At 39.2% G+C, this 22,858-nt stretch overlaps 1 protein-coding gene across 5 annotated transcripts in view; it reads left to right on the forward strand.

Annotated features, from left to right (window-relative positions):
- Positions 1 to 22,858, forward strand: part of LOC148845283 (plant/protein (DUF810)) — a 162,333-nt gene that overhangs the window by 15,958 nt on the left and 123,517 nt on the right. For all 5 annotated transcript variants that reach the window (XM_088954741.1, XM_088954739.1, XM_088954738.1 and 2 more), the window contains 6 exons: positions 2,269 to 2,436; positions 2,530 to 2,640; positions 3,275 to 3,484; positions 3,592 to 3,693; positions 12,280 to 12,510; positions 22,712 to 22,786. In XM_088954741.1, the coding sequence (XP_088810867.1) occupies positions 2,269 to 2,436; positions 2,530 to 2,640; positions 3,275 to 3,484; positions 3,592 to 3,693; positions 12,280 to 12,510; positions 22,712 to 22,786 (897 nt within the window). The remainder of the gene's footprint in view (positions 1 to 2,268; positions 2,437 to 2,529; positions 2,641 to 3,274; positions 3,485 to 3,591; positions 3,694 to 12,279; positions 12,511 to 22,711; positions 22,787 to 22,858) is intronic.

Below are 22,858 nucleotides of genomic sequence, written 5' to 3' on the forward strand. Positions count from 1 at the left end.
GTGGATTTAATAAGCTGAATTTTGGTGTTAGTAGTGAAAGTTATCTGGGTCCCTCAGCCATAGGAGGAGTTTTCAAGATTGAGGAAGGCAGAATTGGCTCTTTTTTTCAGGTCCTATAGGTGTTGGAGATTCTTTGAGAGCTGAAAGCTTTGCTGTTATGGAAGTGAACTTATCTAAATTGACAATTGAAGTGGATTCAAAGTTGGTTGTCAGCTGGCTTCAAAAGGAGGAGTCAGGGTGGTAGGACTACATCAGTGAAAAAAGGAAGTTTAGGCATCTCACACAAGGAATTGAAGTTAAACTGAATTGGGTTAAAAGAGATGCTTATTTCTTTGTTGATGTGTTGGCTAAACAGGGAGCGGGCAGGGATCATATGTTTTGGGCTATCTTGTAATTTATCTTTTTTGTGCATGTTGTTTGGGGAGAGTTAAGAGAGTTTACCGCTCCCTTTTTGTATTTCACTAATTTCTTTAATGAATATATTTCTGTCATTGATGAAAAACCAATTTTTCATCTTACTATCTACTGGATGATCACTTCCCCGCTTCTCCAGGGTGTTGATCTATATTTTGATGAATAACCATAACTTAAAACTCCAATTTTTTCTAACCATATAAGCAATATATCAAGTAAAAAACCATTCCCCCAGAATAAATTCTCTCTTTCAAGCCCTTCTCTTGCTAACCCATTTGCCAGTCCATTGGCAGCTCTAAAAGTCCACTGAACAGCAACAAACCTATCCCTTTTTAGCTTGGTAATCTCCCTCATGATGTGTCTATACTGCCAAGGACATCTTCATTACGAACCCACCCTAGGGTGGTAGTCTTCATCAGTTGAGATGTAATTTTTTGAAATCATTTGTTCTCCAGAATCCAGATCCTGCTCATTGATTCCAGCTTCCTTCTGATCCAAGGCCTTCTTGTGAGTTTCTATCTGAAATTTGATGGTAACTGCAGATGTACTGATAGCCATATGGGACCATCTGGGATTGGGGAGCATATTTCAGATACTCTTCGGTGGATCTATTGTCTTTGCTGACTCCTCTGAAGCCGAGACTAGAGCTCTCCTCATTGTTTTAAGGCTTATCAAATCTGTTAATTTCAGGCCTCTGCTGGTGGAAGGAGAACTTAGGATATAATCAGTTAGATCTCCAATTCTGAGTGGGGCCCCTGGAGACTTGATCATTTGCTGAATGAAATCTGAGAACTCTCTTGCACTTTACTGAACTTTCTAGCTGATATTCTTTCTAAATTAGGGTTGGATAGAAGTGAATTGTACAGTGCTTATACTTTACGTTTGTAATTGTTTGTTGTTGTTTCTTGTACATCTTTCATGTAAATCCCCCCTCCCCCCTAAATTCTTTTTGATTAGAAAGTTCCCTTTTCTCAAAACATGATAGTACTTGGAGAACTTGGAATAAAGAAAGAGCGATACAGCAGCAGAGTAAAAGAATAAGAGAATGTTATAGGTTGGAGTGGAAAAGATCCTCTCCACAACTGGTTCTATTCACTTCTACATTGCTCTGTACAAAAATAGATAAACCTTACACCCTCCTTTAGTCATAAAAAATGAAAAAGACAAATACCCCTAGTAAAGAAAAAGGACAAAAACCAAAATCTTTCAGTTATTCCTACAGTGCCCTCAAACTGAGCATTGATATTAATTATGCCCTGTTTACCAAGGTTGTCTTCAAATGGCGGCTGTGCAACTTGTTTAGTAAATATGCCTGCCAATTGCTGATTGGTCTCCATGAATGGTAGACATACCTCCCCATTCAAAACCTATTTCTGGAATCTACTGAAGTGTGTTTTGTCCTGTCATGTTATATTAGATTATGCATTATGGGCAACTTTAATGGTTTGCCTGATTGTCACAGTACAACTTCAATCGTTCATCCCAAGAAATACCCAATTCGCTGAGAGAGTCTTTAACCTGAGAAATTCAAAGATCTCATGTGCCATACCTCCCTTGTACTTTACTTCTCTTATAGTGCTTCTGTTAGGGTTATAGTAGTATTCTATTGTATTCATGCTCATATCTATAAATAGAAAGGGGACCGCGCATGCACATATAAATAGAAAGGGGACTGTTCATGCACCTGAAGGTTGATGCTTCTCCTCTCTCTCCTCTCTCTTCTCTCTCTTCTCTTCCTCTTAATTCATTGATACAAACTATTTTCTATTGATTGATTTTCTGATTCCTACAAAACAAGTCTAATTAAACATGTTGTTTATGTTACTCTTTAACTGTTATGAATATTTTCTATAGATTTCAGAAGCAATGGACATCAGGACAAGGCAAGGCCTACTTAATGCCCTTGTAGGGAAAGTTGGAAAAAGAATGGATACCCTTTTGGTTCCTTTGGAATTATTGTGTTGTATTTCTCGAACAGAGTTCTCTGACAAGAAGTCATATTTGCGGTGGCAAAAGAGGCAGGTCTGCAAAATAATATGAATATATTGTAGCTTGATGCTTTCTTTTTGTGTGTGTTAATCTCTAATAATAGTTCTTACATTTGTTCTGGTATAGTTAAATATGCTGGAAGAAGGGCTTTTAAATCATCCTGCTGTTGGATTTGGGGAATCTGGGCGTAAGGCAAGTGACTTGAGGGTTCTTTTGAGAAAGATAGAGGAATCTGAGGTACATATTTTAGTAGTTTTTCCAATTGGATTTTGTGATGTGCTAGACATGAGATCCTTCTTCCTCATTTGGTGCTCTATTCCTGTATTATTTGAATGCTTTTATTCATTTGCATTTTGTGACTATCATCCTGGACTTGTAGTCTCGGACTATTTTTTGATATGTTGCAACTTTGGTAGCCAAGGCCTAGCAAGCCGCTCAACCCGAAAATAAAATCGAGGCTCTCAAACTGAGATTAGTCTCAATCTAATTTATTGAACTTTGAGTTGGGCCATTTAATTTGTATTAAGATGTTGCACAATTTTTGGGGGGCTAAAATCAATAGAGGTATATTATGATGCATAAACTCATATATAAAGGGATTGGGTTGGGTTAGGTTTTATACTCAACCCAGGCCCAACTTAGTAGCTTCCATCCCAAGCCCAATCGTTGGTATGATGGTGCAATTCTGGTAAAGTTGGTTCGTTCATGTTCTTTCAACCTGTCCAAGTTCCCATAGCTACTATTTATTACAATTTGATGGCATATTTTATTGTTACTATTTATTTAAATTTTAGGTTGACATATTTGCTGCATCTTGGTACTGATTTTTATTCTTTTATCTTTCTTGGTTAATTTGTGTTTTATCTTTCAGTCTCTTCCATCATCTACCGGTGAACTGCAACGTACCGAGTGTTTAAGATCTCTTAGAGAGATTGCCATTCCACTTGCTGAAAGGCCAGCTCGTGGTGACTTGACTGGTGAAGTATGCCATTGGGCAGATGGTTATCATCTCAATGTTAGGCTGTATGAAAAACTTCTCTTCAGTGTCTTTGACATTTTGGATGAGGGAAAGCTTACAGAGGTCATCCTGTCTAGAAGAAAAATCAGCTTATCATCCTTTTATAGACACACCTAAATTTAGCTTGTTTACTTACACCAGCAATTGTTTATTCTTTTTCTTTTACTCAGGAAGTTGAAGAAATTCTTGAGCTCCTAAAATTAACTTGGCGAATATTAGGAATTACGGAGACCATCCACTACACCTGCTATGCATGGGTATTATTTCATCAGGTATGTGAGCTTAACTTGTTTTTATTCTTTGGAAACAATTATGTAGATTATTTTGAACTAATATGAAGTCTTACAAAACCAAAACTGCTAGTTATATTTTTATTAGTTTCTTGGTCATAGTCAGTGTTGTAAAAGAGCAGGGCACAAGAAAAGCCCAAGGGCCTTTTTGCATCGAAGGCATAAGGCAAGGTGCAAATTTCTGAAAAATTCAAAACAAATAAAAAATTAAAAAAATTAAAAACTACATTAAGGAACTGCAAGTTTGAATTTAAAAAAAAAATTAATGTTTTAAAAATCCTATTGGCTCAAATTAAAATACATATAAAACCTATTTGTAGTGAAATGGAAGTGAAAGCAAACATATGTAGATTATAGCAAAGTGCTTCAAGCCCTTAATAATTCAAGCATGTGAAACTTTCAATCTATTTATTTCTCTGCTAGTTGCGTTACTTGAAGTTTCTGGTGTGATGTTAAACATCTTGTATTCCTAATCGTAGGAGATTGGCCTTTGCCTCTGTGAAAGCCCCTTAAGGCAAAGCCCAAACAAGTCCATGCGGGGGTTTGGGGTAGCACCCCCTGACATAAATTCTTATCCAGTATATATAAAGTGATGGATTTTGTGGTTTTAGTTGTGGTTCATTGTATTTTAGGATTAAGGATCAGGTAATAGCTGTATTGCTGTTGCTTTAAAAAAATTGCTATTTGTGATCCTATATGCAAGAGCTGAGGCTTAAGTATTTGAAAAATTTTTGTTTTTGTTTATTTTAAAAGTTTTTTTTGAAGAAGGTAAATTGACCATTGTTAGTGTACAAATAGCAATAAAAGGTAATTCAGAAGTTGATAAGCCACCATACAAGTGTGAATCCACAAAAATAGCCAAACAAAGATATATTTAAAAAGTGCGTGCCTGGGTTCAGGTGCAAGGTGCATCAGGCATGCACATTGTGACAGGGATTATGCTTGGGTTTAGACAAGGCACATGCCTTGAAATGTGCCTAGCCTATAGGCCCAGGCATGCCTTTTAGAACACTGGTCATAAATCATATTATGCTTCAGTCCTTTGGGAGATTCCCTTGAAGGAGTCTTTGATGCATACTTCATAGGGGTATCATCCTAAGTTCTATGGATTGTACTCTTTTTGTGGGGTTACAATTGGTGCCCTCAATTGCTTAGAGAACTCATTACAAGCTGGAAGTTTCTGGGGCTGAACAAGAGGGATTGGGCATTATGGAGTATAATACCTCCTGTGGTAATTTGGGTGCTATGGAATGAGAGGAACAATAGGTTGTTTGATAACTGGGAAAAATCAGTAAATAAGGTGGTCAGTAACAATATTTCATTCCTGGATTACTGTCCAGGGAGGTACCTCATCGCAAGTATTTTAATCACACAACAATTTTTAAACCATAGTTTATTTAATGGCTTGAGTTGTTTCTGTAGAAAGGCCCAGATACAGTATACTTGTACATCCTTGTCTCATGTATAGGCCTCTTGCTGTACATGGAGTTGGATGGTTGGATGGTTGCAAGAAAATAGTTTGGGGATTTGGAGCCATAGACAAGCTATGGGGGAGGTGAGGTATCTAGCAACAGAAATTGAGGTCAGCTTCAGATGGGCTGGAAGATCAGCTAATGGTTTGGTGGACACTTTGCCCAAACAAGGGGTAAATAGGGAGTTGTTTTGGGAAGAGACTTGTACAGTGCACTGTCAACCTGAGTCTAAGAAGGAGAAGGTACACAGTGGGACTGAAGGGGCTTTGTTGGGTTTGGGTGGGAAACATTTAGGGGTGAAGATTTTAAGTAAGTTTAAGGGGGGGTGGGGCCTGAGGTAAAGTTAGAGCTAAGTTTGGTTTTTGAAGTGAAAAAGAGAAGGGCAAGTGGCTGTTGGTTCCAAGATTGGTGTGCTCCTTTGAATGTTCGGTAACTGCGTTCACATGTTTGTTGGAGGTTGTAATTATTGGTTCTTTGGCAGGTTGAGATAGGTCCGTGGTTCGTGAGTCATTTTCAAGGCTTGAGTTTCTTTTGCAAGCCAAGTTGATTGTCATTATGTGTTGTTCTTCTGACTCTCTCAGTGGTGAGCCAGGCACAATCTCTGTTTCTTGTCCAGAGTTTTGTCAGAAGAATAGGGTGTTAGACTCTACTATGAATGGGGGAGGTTCATCGGTTTTGGAGTTGGGAGTTGGGGAGGAGAGTTGACTAGGGGGAGGCGGAGGAAGTGGTAGAAGAGGTGGCTTTATGAATAGGAACGGGGAGGGGACAAGGAAAAGGGAGACAATTTAGAAGGAGGAGAAGGTAAGAAGGTAAGTCTGATTGAAAATATGTTTCATGGTGTTAAGATAGGGAATGACTTTGCTTCTTCAGCTTTTGAAGTGGCTATTGGGAGATTAGGTGTTGATTTGGGTTGTAGGAGAAAAGAGAACGATGGGGCTGTTAAGGGCGATGTTTTGGTGACTCTGAAAAAAACCCAGAGCTTTAAGTAATTCTAATGTGGTTCATGTTACAATGGTTTTATCAAGACTGAAAGATGATCTGGTAGGTGCAGGGCTGATGAACAGATATAAAAGAATTTATAAAAGAAGAGAAGTGAAAGCTAGAAATTCTTATTTTGAGAACCCCCAAGTGGAGAAGCGATCTGCAGGTTAAAGATGAGAACAAGTTTCATTTGGCAAATCCCCAAGATCATGATCTAAAGAAGGATGGCTTGGTAAAGAAGTTGACTTGCTCAAATGAAGATAAGAGCCTTGAGCTTTCTTCTCTCGTGGTGCTGGAGGAGGAGACAAAGAAGAGAAGTGTGGACTTGAAGAGGTTAGTGGATAGAGAGGTGGAAATTGGCAAGTCCTTGTGCTTATTCTTTTTGGGAGCGCTTTGTTAGGAAAGCTTTTGAAGCCCTCAAAAGGAAGAGGAAAGATGAAAGCTTGATGAAAGTTGACAGTGTAGTTGGAGAAATTTGGGATGAGGAAGGAGGGCATGAAGAGTTTGGAGAGATTGAAGGTTATATGTGCTTAACTATTGCAGTTTTCCTTTTTTGTCTTTGTGCAAATTTTCTGTCTTTGGAGATTTTCTTATAGTTTTATTTCAGTTTGGGTGGGAGTTTGCTTATTAGTGGGGTGTTATCTTCACACCTGTTTTCTTGGTTTTATCTAGTTTTTGTTTCTTTAATAAAATTTTGCTTTTACTTATCAAAAAAAAGTTTTTTAGGTTTGCAAGAATCCTGTCAGTGGCTGTCCAATGCCGAGTCCGAGGAGCAACTGTCTCACAACACTGACAGCATAAGAGATATTTAGATGGGTCATGCACAAATACATCAAATAGCCCACCAATCTCTGATAGCTCCCTACATCCTTCACTAACTCACCATATAAGGCATTAACCTTGTGGTTTTGATCAATAGGAGTGTTAGTTGGTGACTCCAAGCTTCCTAGTCTCTTGTAGCAAATCCAACACATACTTCCTCGAGATGAAAATCCCATGTCTAGATCTTGCAACATCAGCACCCAGAAAATATTTTAACTCACCCAGATCCTTGATTTCATATTCTTGTTGTAATGACTTCTTTAAGGTATCAATAGATCATTTCTTGTAACTGAAATGTCGTCAACATAGACAATCAGCACTAACACAAGGAATCCTCTCCTCTTCACAAGGAGTGTATGATCTGGTTGAGTCTGTGTGTATCCAAAGTGACTCAATGCTCCCCTAAACTTGTCAAACCATGCTTTGGGTCATTGCTTCTAGTCACCATTAAGGAAGGAATTTTTAACACCAAGTTGGAATAACGACCATGAATAAGTAGCCACAATGGCAAGAGAATCTGAATCGAACTCATTTTAGTCACAATTGAAAAGCTCTCTAGATAATCTATCTCATAGGTTTGTGTATACCCTTTTGCAACTAGTCTTGTCTTGTACCTCTCTACACTACCATCAGCTTTGTACATTACAGTAAACACCCACCTACATCCAACTATCTCCTTATCAGTAGGTAGATCAACAATTTCCCATGTCTGATTTCTAATTAAAGCCTCCATCTCCTTTTGTTTGGATGTCCTCCACTCGGGTGTGGAGAGATCCTCATTGACATTCTTAGGGATAGACACAAAATCAAGGGAAAAGAGGAAGGCATGGTAGGGGGGATAAATTTCTGTAAGAGAGATGGTGTGAAATACAATGGGCTGTACACTTTTTCTTCCCCTTGTAAAGAGCAATAGGAAGAACAGGATCATCAACATCTGAGGTGTTAGGCACAGGAGTATCATCAATAGGGATACAAATATTAGTAGGAACAAGAGAAATACCTAGACCTGTATTAGCCAGACCTAAGGGTGTCAATGGACCGGTTTTGGATTGGACCCCGTCTAGTCCAAAATCAATTTGGACAGATTGGACGGACCAATAAGACATATTGGATTGGACCAATCAGGTCCAAAATATTTATTAGATTGGATTCAACCTGGCCTGTCTATAACAAATTTATATAGGATTGGGTTGGATTAAGCCAATATTTGATCCATTGATATAAGATAAGAATATATGTGTCAATGGACCGGGTTTAGGTTGAAACCAATCTAAATCAAAATGAATTTGAACAGATAGGATGGTCCAGACATTGAATTGGACCGGTCCAAATTGGCCCAAAACATTCATTGGATTGGATTGGACCTGGTCCATTTATAATGGACTCACATTGGATTGGACCGGATTGTACCAAATCTAGTCCAATTGACACCCCTAGCTGGACCTAGAATCTTAGATGAATCGATGGGAAGTGGTGCAGGTTCCCTTGTTGGAGCATGAGTAGAATCAACCCTCTTGCTTTGGCATGAAAAGAATTGTGAGGCAGACCACAATGGATTAGGTAAAGCAACCGATGGTGTAGGTAAAGGAGTAGAGGTAATGGTGTAAAGAAGCAAGAGCAAGGACAAGAAGAGGAATAGAATTCTCACTCTCCTCCGCAAGGTTTTAAATTTTGACACTATACGCCCGATATGGGGCATATCATATAGTATCTTTTAAAATTCAATATGAGGTACGGTAGAAAATCGATGATATCATCTTTTTTCCACCATATCAGACCATATCATGGGTGTATTTGTGGTGTATCGAGGCGTATCAGTAGCATATCAGTGGATACACTATGAAAAAGATGTAGACAAAAAATGAAACAAATATGCTGTCTTGCAATGTCAAATTTAGGATTTTACCCAAATAGAAACTCAAAAACCCTATTCTTCTCTACCAATTTCTGATATGTAGCTGCATCCTTAGTACTCTTCCAAATAACAATCTCCAAGTGATCCATCTCCTGCCAAAGGGTTTTCAGTGTAGGGAAGTACACTGCAAGAGGTCTATCTCCTTGGTTTGTATTGATAATCTGATTTCTTAATTGATAAGCTCTAGCCACATTTTGATTCTGGGAATAAGTCTCAGTTGCTCCATTCCAAATCTTCTTAGCAGTATTAGCCCATAATAAATTTTTACTAATATGAGGTAACATAGACTTACACAGCTAAGTCATCACCATGTAATTCTCTTGCACCCACTGAGAAAAGTTTGTATTAGGTTTCTTCTAGTCTCTAGTGATATATCCTAGTTTCCCATGTGCACCAATGGCCATCTTGGTTGATTGTGCCCATTCCAGATAGTTTGTACTATCTAACTATAGTGAGAATTCTAGATCCCAAAGGTTCACACTGGTACCTACCACTCCCATTCCAAAGTCACTGGTTAATTTCTCTTAAACACTACAGCCCTCCATGCTATCTCAAACAACTCAAAATAGTAGTAGAAAGCAAGAAAAAAACTTCCTGGATCAGATCGGTCCCATTTATACAATGAAAAAACTCCTATGAAAAAAACCTGGAGAGAATTCTCCTTTCCCGGGAACTGATAGAAACAAGAGAAGAGGCTATTGGTCTCACCAGGGGCTCTAGAACCAGCCAGAAACTGAATCACCCCTTATAGGAAGCCTCAAGAAACCTAGAAAACCCTGAGCGCCTAACTGTAGGTCAAAAATAAAGAGTCCACTCTGATTGTGACTTTTCCTCTCACTCAAGTTCTTCCTGATTTTGATGCCGAATCACAAATCACCCTCCTGATGACTAAATCACGTAAAAAATCCGAGAACTGGCCCTTCCTTGATCAAACAATCAGCTCCTTACTCTTCCTGCAGTTGGCTGATCTAGGCCTGCATGAAACAGCTCAAAGTGAGAAAAGCGAATAATGTTATGTCCACCCTCTCTATTAGCTTTTATACTTGGGAAATAAGGATGTATACAATGTCAAATATACCCTTGATAGGTTGGTTACTGTCAACAACTTAAAAATCAGCAATTTAATGAGCCCCTAAACTAATGGGCCTTGTGTTCAACAATGCCAACTAAATAAAATAAACAAATAACTGTAATTCCTCAACAGGTTTTTTGGTTACTGCTGTGCCTCTGATGTGGGCACTTAGTTGGGTTTTGAGCTCATTGCCATAGTTGTCCTTTAGAGATTTTGTGGTCTACTCATAGTTGTAGGATGGCTTGGAAGTTGTTTTTTGTTTTTTTTCCTTTTTTCGAGCCCTTTATCCAGTGTGTGTATGTTGTCTACCTTTTCTTTTGTTTTTCTTCTAGTTGATCAAAATTTAGTAATCGATAAAAAGAAAAAGTTGGCAATGCTAGATCCAGCTGTTCTGACACATCCATTGGTAGTTGATGCAAATGGTTACAACTTACGAGATGATTCTCAACAAGTCTAAAAGAAAGAAATTGAAGAAGAGGAGTCAGATGATTGACCTCCAGAATGCACCATCCACCAGAAAAGAAGTGACTTTTTGACCAGTCAAATCTTCGTTGGTTTGGATGAAATTTGGTGGAAGTCTCTTTGACTCAACGACCTTCAGTTGGCCAAACTGCCAAAGAGAAGAGGTGAAATTTTGTGGTGTATCAGGGCTGCATTGATTTGCACGGTGTGGGAGGAAAGGAATGGTAGATGTTCAATAAAAAAGAAAGAAGTGAGGAGGCAGTGCTGGAATGTATTTTATATAGAGATTGATAAAAGAATGCATTTTATATAGAGCTATTGTGTTAGCCAAGTCCTTAAGTATTTTCTCTGACTTATCTTTTGATGATATGTGGATGAATTTGGAAGCTGTAGCTTGAAGTTCTACTACAAGGGACAAGCCAATTGTGGCATGGAAAACCCTGGAAGAAGGTTTTATCAAACTGAATTTTGATGGCATAAGTCTAGGGAATCCAGGCCCAGCTGGTTTAGGGGGAGTGTTTAGAAACTTTGAAGATCATGTTGCTGCTATTTTTTCAGGTCCAGTTGGAGTAGGGGACTCAGTTTTTGCAGAGTTCCAAGCTCTTTTACAAGGAATACAGATTGCTAGAGAATTAAATTATGACAGACTGTTAGTTGAAGGTGACTCTAAACTGATAATAGGGTGGCTGAAGGAACCTGAAACTGTAATTTGGAAATACAAGGAATTTATGAAAAGATTCAAATGGCTGATTAGAGATATGACAATATCTGACCAATGGGAAAGGCATTCAGCCAATAGGATGGCTGATTTCTTTGCAAAACAGGGGGTGCATAGGTCTGAATTATTCTGGGCTCTGTTGTAATTTTGTTTCTGGCTGGGGCTGCATTTTGTGCCTCTGTTGGATTTATTTTGTAATCATGTGATACTACCTTTCTGTTTTACATCATTTATGAAAAAGAAAACAGTTCTTATAAAGAGAATCCTATCATTTTTTTGATCAGTTGTAAATAGAATCCTGTTTTTTTTTTTTTTTTTTGATCAGCAAGAAAATTTATAAATTGTATTATTATATGAAACAGAAATTACAGCAGAGTGGTTATCCAACCACCCATAGACACAGTGAACAATGATTCAAAGCCCCAAATGGGGAGAACCACAATAAAGCACAAATATCTGCTGCCTGCATATCCTTTGCTTAGCTAATGTGTTAGCCAAACCATTTGCAGTCCTTCTTACCCAAACAAAAGTTGCATTCCAATCTTTTGACAGGTTATCTACTTCCATAAGGGTATGCCTATAAATCCAAGGCACATGGTGTCTAGAAGTAGTCCAGGGTACAACCATTTTGAATCTCCTTCAACTTCCAAATTCTTGAAGTTAGACTGCTGAGAAAAACTTAGGCCTTGCAATAAATCCATCAGCTTAGCCTTAAGTGAATCTCCAACCCCTATTATATTCTATTTCATTGTTTTCTCCTGCTAAGGAGTAAATAAAGAGTATTTTTTCAGTTTCTACCATAGTCAACAGCTATGATAGAACTATTCTTGCTTTATTTTCTATTTTCTCTGTTTTTTGTTTTCTTGTTAATACTTGTAGGTGAAGCCTACTGTTATATGTGGAGATTTTCTGCTTTAGTAGTATATCTTAATTTGGCTTCTCTCCTTTTTTTTTTTTTCCTGTGTTCAACTAAGGAGTTTTCTGAATTTTGTTGAGATCTTGTTGTCTTATTTCTTGAATGCAGTGACTCCTAATTCTTCCCAGTTGTGATCTTTATATCTCTTATTTTAGCCATGGACATTTTCTGGTGACAGTTCCCTTACTTGAATTTCTTGTGAATATACAGTTTGTTATTACAGGTGAACTAGGACTCCTGCAACATGCCATTGAGCAGTTGAAGAAAATACCGTTGAAGGAACAACGTGGTCCACAAGAGAGGTTGCACTTGAATAGTCTTCGTTCCAAGGTTGAAAGTGAAGAGGGATCACAAGAATTGACTTTTTTACAATCCTTCCTATTTCCCGTTCTGAAATGGGCTGATAAACAGCTGGGAGACTACCATCTTCATTTTGCTGAGGTTTGATATTTTCCCACTTCTGATTCTTGTTAATGGTGGTACTGGTATTGGAGTGTAATTATTCATGTTTGTGTCAATCTGAGTTTGATCTTGTCTAACCTCTCATGAATGTGTTACTGATAAAAAGACTTGAATTGGATGTACTTCTATAATCCCTTTTGAAATGATCATTTCATTTTTAAGAACAGTGAATTATTTATTTAAGTACATTTAGAAAGTGGACATCATATACATATTTGACCCCCATACTATTGTTTCTTATAATTAGGACATAGTAAATCCTCTTTTGTAGTTGTGTGCCTTTTGTCCTTTTCATTTGTATTATAGTGACATAGTGAATCATACTAGAATAAGGACCACTTTGGACCATTGGCCCATTGTTTCTACTGTTGCTACAGTAGTCCGAACCAGTAAGGAGAAGAAGAAAGAGAAGGAGAAGAAGAAGAAGATGAAAGAACTGTTGAACTTGATAGCTAAACCCTATCAGTCGACCTCTTAATAGTGATTAGGCTCTAATTAAAATGTACAAGGACTAAGCTGCCCCTACTTAAGTATGGGACAGAGAACCTCTAATAAGACTGCCACATAAGCTCATAACTTAACCAAGGTGAGTTGACTAATCTACCCTTATTCGGCTAACTCTAACACTCCCCCTCAAGCTGGAGAATATATGTCATATAATCCCAGCTTGTTACATATATAATTCACTCTCCCTGAGCTTAAGGCTTTTGTAAACAAATCTGCCCACTGATCACCTGAGCCTACATGTTCTGTGCTTATCTCTCCAGTAAGAACCTTCTCCCTCACAAAGTGGCAATCAATCTCTATGTGCTTTGTTCTCTCATGAAAAACAGGGTTGGATGAGATATGGAGCGCAGCTTGATTGTCACAGTACAACTTCATAGGTTTATCCATGTGGAACCCGATTTCTTGTAGGAGATTCCTCAACCACACTAATTCACATGTAGTGTGTGCCATGGCTCTGTACTCGGCTTTAGCACTGCTTCTAGCCACAACCGTCTGCTTTTTACTCTTCCACGTCATAAGATTTCCTCCAAGAAATGTGTTGTGACCTGTAGTAGATCTTCTATCAGACACAAAGCCCGCCCAATCTGCATCCGTGTACCCAACTACTTCAAGTTTTCCTCATGGTTTATACAATAGCCCACGGCCCGGAGCTCCCTTCAGATATCTTACAATTCTAAGAACTGCATCCCAGTGAGATATACGAGGGTTCTGCATAAATTGGCTTACCACACTGACTGCAAAGGAGATGTTTGGTCTCGTGATAGTCAAATAGTTCAGCTTCCCCACTAGTCGTCTATACCTTCTATGATCATCAAATATTTCCCCTGTATCATTGCTCAACTTAACATTTGGTTCCATAGGAGTCTCAGCCGGTTTTGCACCTAACAGTCCTGTTTCGTCCAATAGATCGAGAACGTATTTTCTTTGGCACAGGTTTACACATTGTCTTGATCTAGCAACTTCTATACCCAAGAAATACTTCAATGTCCCAAGGTCTTTTGTTTGAAAATGATTTTGCAGAAAGACCTTTAGTTTGTCGATCCCCAATTTATCACTGCCAGTTATGACAATATCATCCACATAGACCACTAATAAAATCTTTCCAGCTTCTGAGTCATAGTTGATCACTGAGTGATCAACCTGGCATTGTTTCATTCCAAAATTCTTCACCACTTCACTAAATTTCCCGAACCAAGCACGAGGCGATTGTTTCAACCCATAAATTGCCTTTTTCAGTCTGCACACCTTACCAGCCTCCCCTTGAGCAACAAACCCAGGTGGTTGCTCCATATATACCTCCTCTATAAGGTCACCATGAAGGAAGGCATTTTTTATGTCAAGTTAAAATAGGGGCCAATCATACATAACTGCCAGGGAAATTCACACACGGACAAAGCTAATCTTAGCCACTGGAGAGAAGGTCTCCATATAGTCCACTCCATACAACTGTGAATAACCTTTAGCAACAAAGCTGGCTTTCAGACGCTCCACACTACCATCTGGCAAGTATTTAATAGTATACACTCATTTACAACCCACAACATGCTTACCAGGAGGAAGAGTAGTGAGCTCCCACGTGTGAGTATGCTGAAGAGCAGAGAGTTCCTCCTCCATTGCCTGCCTCCACCCAGGTGAACTAAGAGCCTCTTGGACATTGTTAGGTATGGAAATAGATGACAATAGTGAAACAAACTGGCGATGTGAGGCGGAAAGGCGAGATATTGAAACAAAATTGGAAATGGGATGGAGAGTAGAACTACGTTTACCTTTCCGTAAGGCAATGGGTAGATCAAGTCCTGAGGGTTCAGCAACAGGAGCAACGACAAGATCCGCGGACAAGGTAGAAGCTGGAGGAGGGGCCGGTGTCGTTCAGTAGGGATCTGCACTAGATGAGGTGACGAGTCAACTCCAACAGGAACACCCGGAACGGGATCACTGACCGAAAGAGGAAGAGGAGGTAAAGGTGGAGACGAAGATGCTTCAGTTCCTGAGAAGAAGGGAACAGACTCAAAAAAGGTGACATCAGGGCAGACATAGCACTTCCGAGTAATGGGATTGTAACACTTGTACCCTTTTTGAGTTCGAGAGTAGCCAAGAAAGACACTTAATGGAGCGTGCATCCAACTTGTCTATTCCAGGACTCAGATTGTGAACAAAGCACACACAGCCAAAGATACGAGGTGTTAATGGAAAGGGAGACAAGGTGGGGAACAAGATAGAGAAGGGAGACCGACCATGAAGAATAAAGGAGGGCATCCGATTAATGAGGAAACACGCAGTAAGTACAACATCACTCCAAAACCGTTTAGGAACACTCATATGATGAAGAATAGACCGAGCCATTTCAAGGAGATGACGGTTCTTCCGTTCAGCCACCCCATTTTGTTGAGGAGTGGATGCACATGAAGTTTGATGAACGATGCCATGCTGTTCTAAATACTGTTGAAAGGAAGTAAGAAAATATTCACGACCATTATCTGAACGAAGAACTTTGATTGGAACACCAAATTGTGTACATATTTCAGCATGAAATTTTTGAAAAATGGAAAATAATTCACTCATTTCTTTCATTAAATAAATCCATGTCATTCTTGAACAATCATCAATAAAAGTGACAAAATACTTGTAACCATTATAAAACTCTATTTTGATCGGGCCCCAAACATCTGAATGAACCAAAGCAAAAGGACTCAACATACGACTTTCAACTCTAGGACTGAAGGAAACACGACGATGTTTCCCAAACTGACACGACTCACACTGTAACACTAACAAATGACTCAAAGACGGAACTAATATCTTGAGTGCCTTGAGAGAAGGATGTCCCAGTCGACAATGCCACTGTAGAGGAGTGAGTGAAGTCTGAAGTGCAACTGACGATCCACCACCGTCAAGATAATACAATCCACCAGCTTCATGCCCCCCACCAATCTTCTTCCCCGTCCTGAGATCCTGAAAAACACAAGAGGAAGGGAAAAAAGTAACAGAACAGTTAAGATTCTTGGTTAATTTACTAACAGACATAAGATTGAATGGAAACTTAGGGACATATAGAACAAATGATAAAGAAAGAGAAGCCATGTCAACATTGCCAACACCACAGATGGGAGAGGAGGAACCATTGGCAAGGGTAACAGTTTGAGATGTGGAAGTTTCAAAGAGAGAAGAGAACACACCTGGAGTCCCGGTCATGTGATCAGAGGCTCCAAAGTCAATAATCCAAGGAGAGGTTTTAGATGACAGGCAAGCTATACCTGAGTGGGCAAGAGTAGCAGTAGTGTGCTGTGAAGTGGACTGAAGGAACCGCTCATACTCATCACGCGGTACACTCACCATCTCCCTTTCAGAAACAAATGTAGATGTGGAAGGAGTTAGGTCTGCCTGTTGATTATCACTGACATCAATCCCACCAGCAACAACATGATTGGCCCATTTAGAGGGAGGGCGGCCATGGAGATCATAACAGAAATTTACCGAATGTCCTTCCCTGCCACAGTGGGTACACTTCCTTGTAGAGCTGCCTTTTTCTTTGCCACGGCCTCCCCCTGAGTCACGGCCAAATATGGAACCACCACGACCTCCTCGGGAGGCATGTCCTCCCCCTTTCGTACCACATCCACCTCCTCTGGTTGTCACAAAAGCTGATCTATCAGACTGTGTGGGATTCTCTGTCTGTCCCAAAGAAATCCTGCGAAGCCGAGCAAACACTTCCTCAAGTGTAGGAAGGGTAGAGCCCCCCAATATTTGGGCCCTAACTGGTTCATACTCTGATTTCAACCCCACTAAGAACCTTGTGACATCTAGTTGTTCCCTCTGTTGTTGCTGAACCTTAACATCTGGAGTGAGAGGATGATAGACATTGAGTTCATTTATGAGGTTCTTCATACTGGCATAGTACTCTTCTAGGGTTTTATTTCCTTGTTGCAGACCAAAGTACTCCTGATAGAGCTGATATACCCTTGTAGTATTATCTTGCCCAGAATACAGCTTCTTGGCATGTTCCCATATGTCCTTAGCTGTATCTAAGAACATGAAGTTGGCACTTATTTTGGGTTCCATACTGTTCCATAGCCATGTCAGCCGGTGGTTTATCTTCTTTCACATGCTTCACTTTTCTCTTTGCCTTGAGAAAAACTTCCACCGACTTGGCCCATGGAACATAGTTCTAACCATTCAGTTTAATTGAGGTCATCTGTACACCTAGATAGTCAGATGAAACCACCACACTAGGTTTCTGATCACTACAGCCATCTCCCATTGCTGCCATGGTACTCTTTCAATGCTGCCTCTAATCTGACTTCCCAATCACCAACTAAGTGCTGCTGTCAAGAGTTTGATGTTCCATAACCTACAGCAGTCCCAAAACACAATGATAGATACACACGCCTTTGTTCTTATCCACACCACTACTGATTTCACAAAAAACACAGACTACATCGACATTAATTCAGCACTTACTAACCACATGCAAGCTCTCTTACAACTACTCAACAGAGTTTGTGCATCACAAGCACCACCACACAGCCATAGCTGTCACACACAATACAGACCTGCTTTAACGCTTTTAAGAGGGCACCACAAGACCAACATGAACTCAACTAGTACCATTGCATTACACCTTGCACCATTCGGCCACCAACAGTAGCCCCTATACCATTCGGCCACCAGCAGCAGCCCTTACACCATTTGGTCACTGTAAACACAGCCTGTTCTTGGAATTGTTTCAAGAACCAGGGCAACAACCAACCTAGTTCTCTAGGTTTTGATCAGTCCTCTCAAGTTCTTGAAGATTTTCGACCTAGAAATACCAACAGCACAAAGAGAAGAGATAACCAACCTTCGTTTGAGAGCTTCAGCCAACCATTCACTGCTGAAGTTGTTTTCTTAGGAAAGGAGGTTCTGCGCACCAGAAAAAAAAGAAGAGCTGAGATGTTTCAGGCCTGGGACGAACCACTTTTCTCCATTGACAACCCAGAGAAGAAAAGGAGAGAACTGAAGCACAAACTGAAGTTGTCACGAACTGAAACAGGTCACGAACCTTGCTCTGATACCATGTTTCTACTGTTGCTACAGTAGTCCGAACCAGTAAGGAGAAGAAGAAAGAGATGTAGAGGACGAAGATGAAAGAACTGTCGAACCTGATAGCTAAACCCTATCAGTCGACCTCTTAATAGTGATTAGGCTCTAATTAAAATGTACAAGGACTAAACTGCCCCTACTTAAGTATGGGACAGAGAACCTCTAATAAGACTGCCACATAAGCTCATAACCTAACCAAGGTGAGTTGACTAATCTACCCTTATTCGGCTAACTCTAACACCCATAAACTCAAGTTTTTTTTAATAGTAAAATAAAATTTCATTAAAAGAAAAAAGAGATACAACCTAGCAGCTGATAAGGTATCACCACATACAAGAGAGGGTGATGGGGGGCCACATCTATTTAGATTTGAAAATATGTCTCCCATCTGGGTTGTTTTGAGTAAAGTGGAGGAATGGTGGGGTGAGGAAGACCTATGAAGTGGAAAAGTATGGAATATATAACAAATTGAAAAGGGTCAATGCTAGGTTAATAGTGTGGTACGAGGAACAATATGGACGGGTCAAGTAGAAAAATTTTGAGCTATCAAGTCAAGTTGAACAATTAAGGCCCCATTCGCTTTTCGGTAAGTTACTTACTCGGGTAAATGCAATTACTTGGGTAAGTTTTTCTTGGGAAACACTTACCCAGATAACTGCATTTACCCATGTTCTTTTGTTTCCCAGGTAAATAAGGCAATGACCATTTTAGCCATAAAAATCCATTATTAAAAGGGGCATTCTTGCCTCATTCAAGTGCTGGCAACTTTCCCCCTATGTGGAAAAGTTATTTACCCACCTAGGAGATGGGTATCACTTACCCGGGTAAGTGATACCCAGGAAAATAAACTTTACCTGGTCCCCACATAAATCTGAAAAAAGAACATGGGATTCTTGGTCAATGGGAACCAAAATCCCATTGACCACCTTTCCTCCCTCTCAAAATCCAAAAAAAGAATGTTCCCTAAATAGGAAAGAAGGTAGTGGACAGTTTGGGGAAGAGGATAAGTGGATGAGATGGAAGTTAAGAAAGGAGTTGGAGGATACACTATTTAGGGAAGAGTTATCTTGGAGGCAAAAATCAAGGAATAAAAGAATAAAGGAGATGGAAATACAATATTTTTTTTTCATGTAGTGGCAAATGGGAGAAGGAAGAAATATTTTGTGTCTAGTCTGGAAGTGAATGGTGGTGTTTTGACTTTTGAGACATTAGAAGGAAATTGCTGAAGCATTTGTGGATCATTTTAAATCAATCTATAGAAGGCCTCTGGAGGAGAGATTATTAGTTGAAGGTTGGGAATGGCCTTATGTGACTAGGGAACATAATGAATTATTAGAAGGCAGATTTAGTGAGGAAGAAATAGAAAGTAGCATTTTTTCTCAAACAAATCAAAAGCTCCAGGACCGGATTGATTTACTATGGCTTTTTATTAAGATTACTGAGACTAATAAAAAAGTGATTTGATGGAGGTGTTTGAGGATTTTGTGAGAGGGAATAATCAACCCAGGGCTAAATGCAACTTCTTTTTGGCTTTGATCCCAAAGAAATTTGATGTTGGTCATCCTAAAGATTTTAGATTCATTGGTTTGGCAATTAGTGTGTATAAGATCAAGGCCTAGGTTCTCTCCTTGAGCTTAAAGAAGGTGCTTCCCTCTATAATTACCTCCATTCAAAGAGCTTTTTTGTAGGATAGACAAATCATAGATCAAATCTTAATTGCGAATGAATGTGTGGTGGTGATGAAAATATCTAGGAAGAAAGGCCTGGTATATAAATTGGATATTAACAAAGCTTATTATTCAGTTTACTGGTCATTTTTAATGAAAATAATGAGAAGATGTGAGTTTGGAGAAACATGGTGTAGATGGATTTTTGGGTGCATTGAATATTTCCATTACTCAGTTGTCTTGGTGAATGGGGTAGTAAAGAAATTTTCCTAGCTTGTATAGGGCTTAGACATGGGTATCCCTTATCACCCTTCTTATTTACTTTAACAGCTGATGTCTTTAATAGATTAATTTCAAGGATGGATAGAATGCAATTCATTAGATGTTGGAGAATAGGCAAGGAGAATGTGGTCATAACCCATCTACAATTTGCATATGACATTATATTAGTTTGTGAAGGAGGAAATTCATTTTGGGTTAGGAAATTGAGATTGACAGTGGAACTGTTTGAGAGGATATTTGAGGATTAATTTTGAAACTAGTGTGTGGGTATAATAGGGTGCTCAATTATCCAATGAATGACCTAAGATTACCCTTAGGAGCAAACCCGAGAGAGAACAACTTCTAGAACCTGGTCCTAAAGAGGTTTCCTAAGTGCCTATCGGGTTTGGAAGATGAACTATATCTATTGGGCGTAGAATTACTCTAATGAAATCTACTCTGGCTAACTTTCTGGTATATTACTTGTTTGTTTTTATAATCCCACAAGGGGTATGGCTGAAAAGATATTCTAAGATAATCAGAGATTACTTGTGGGAACTGGGGGAAGGTAAGAAGGACCATTTGGTGAAGTAGGAGATAGTGTGTGGGAGAGGTAGCATCATGTGCCTCTCTAATGGATGCTTGTAATGCTTATAATACTTTAAGTCTTTGATTAATAAAATTTGGAGTTTCTTATAAAAAAAAAAAATAGTGTGTAGGAGACTAGGAGCAAGAGGCTTGGTGGGTTGGGGTTAGGGAAAATAGGCTTAAAAAATAGAGCTTTGCTTGGGAAGTGGTTATGGAGATTGCCAAGAGATGGGGATAAATTGTGGAGTTGGGTGATAGTAAGTATTCATGGGTTGGTGGATAATGGTTGAGATGCAATCCTTTCTGCTTGGGCTACAATTTCTTCATTGTGGAAAGCAATTCATGGTAGTCTACCTTCTTTTGTTAATTGCATCAGATATGATGCTTGTTTTGGGGATAAGATTCTGTTATAGGAACATGTTTCGGTGGGGGACTCTCCTTAGACCGTTTTTCTTCCTTATTCTCAATCTCCACCTTAAACGGGAACTGGTGTCTAGATTCATTGGGTCTTCCTCTCCTTTGCCCCTTAATGGCTTGAAATGGGATCTGGATTTTCAAAGAGGTGTAAGGGACACTGAGCTTCCTGATGTCATTCACTTGCTTCATGTGTTGGAGGGGGATTTTCTGGATTTCTCTACTCTGGATGGTTGTATTTGGGTTCCTAATTTTTCAGGGGTCTTCACTTGTGTCTCCTCTAAAGTTCTCTCATTCATCCCTTAATGGCTTGAATTGGGATCTGGGTTTTAGAAGAGGTGCAAGGGACACTAAGCTTCCTGATGTCATTTGCTTGCTTCATGTGTTGGAGGGGGCTTTTTTGATTCCTCTAATCCTGATGGTTGTATTGGGGTTCCTAATTTTTCAGGGGTCTTCTGATGTGCCTCCTCTAAAGTTCTCTCCTATTACCCCTCCCCTATGCGATTGTTTCCAATTAAGGAAGTTGGAGCAGTCCTATCCCACTTGAAGTGGAGTATGGGGGATTTCTGTTGGGAAGTTTTCCATAAAAAATTAACACTCTTGATCTGCTACAAAAAAGAAGGCCTAATAGCTGCTTATCTCCAAATTGGTGTATCCTTTGCAAGGTTTCTGGTGAGAGCTGCTACCACTCACTAACCTCCTCTCCATTTGTGACTTGTATTTGGAAAAGGTTCTTCTCTTTATTTGTTGCTGCACTATTTCTTGCAATGAAATTTCTACTTTATTATTACCTTACAATCTGTAGAGATAATGGGCTGAATGGGACTTAGTTTCTTTTTTTTTCTTTAAGTTATGTTTGTGACTTGTGTTAATAGGTATTGGGCCTTAGTATGGGCCTGCTTTCTCTCTTTTTTTTTGTTGTTTTTTATTGCTGTCTTTAGTGATGGACGCCCTACTATGGACACTCATGTAATTGTCCTTACTTTTTTACAACAAAAGAATAAAGGAGATCATTGGGGGCTGAAGAGAGGTTTTGAACTACTCTCTCTTCTTCTTTTTCTTCCATCTTCTTCCTCCACTTCTCTCTCTTCAATCTCCTTCTTTTATCATTGGGGGCTGAAGAGAGGTTTTGAACTACTCTCTCTTCTTTTTCTTCCATCTTCTATCACTTCTCTTCTTCAATCTCCTTTTCTCCTGTTTCTTTTCTTTTAATTCAGATTATTGCAGGTGTGATTTACAACCGAATCATGCCATTATTTAGAGTGGCATGAGAAATTAGGTGCTTTATACTTGTTTTTTTGATTTATTCAAACTCTATAGAAAGTTTCCTTGCATTTTTCTATGTTGGAGTTGGCCACCGCATAATTAACCTCTATTGGATATCAGTTTTAACCAGTCTCTATAGAAAAAAAATGGTTAACTTAATTGGTTGAGGCCAAGATATCGTGTGCTCTTTTGCCTTGTTGGATATCTTCAACCTTGTTTTCCTGCCTTTTAATTTAGCCCAGCCTTGTGAACTGAATGTACTATTTGATGTTCCTTTATCTTATCTAAATTATTTGTCTTGTAAATTTGGCAATTTCCTCTTTCCTAGCCTGCTAAACTGGTTCTATGACAACTGCTGAATTTTTGCAATTCAATACTGCAATTTCTCATCTTTTTAGGGGTCAAAAATGATGAAAGAGATAGCTACAGTTGCAATTACTGCTCGGAGGCTTCTCTTGGAAGATCCTGATCTGGTTTGTGTTTTACTTTTTTTTTTTCTTTTTCTGTTTTCCTGGACTTGATCCATACTATTACAAGTCAATATT

Source organism: Nelumbo lutea, chromosome 7, assembly GCF_056320005.1.
Source record: "Nelumbo lutea isolate HS-2025 chromosome 7, American lotus-T2T, whole genome shotgun sequence".
NCBI classification, from domain to species: domain Eukaryota; kingdom Viridiplantae; phylum Streptophyta; class Magnoliopsida; order Proteales; family Nelumbonaceae; genus Nelumbo; species Nelumbo lutea.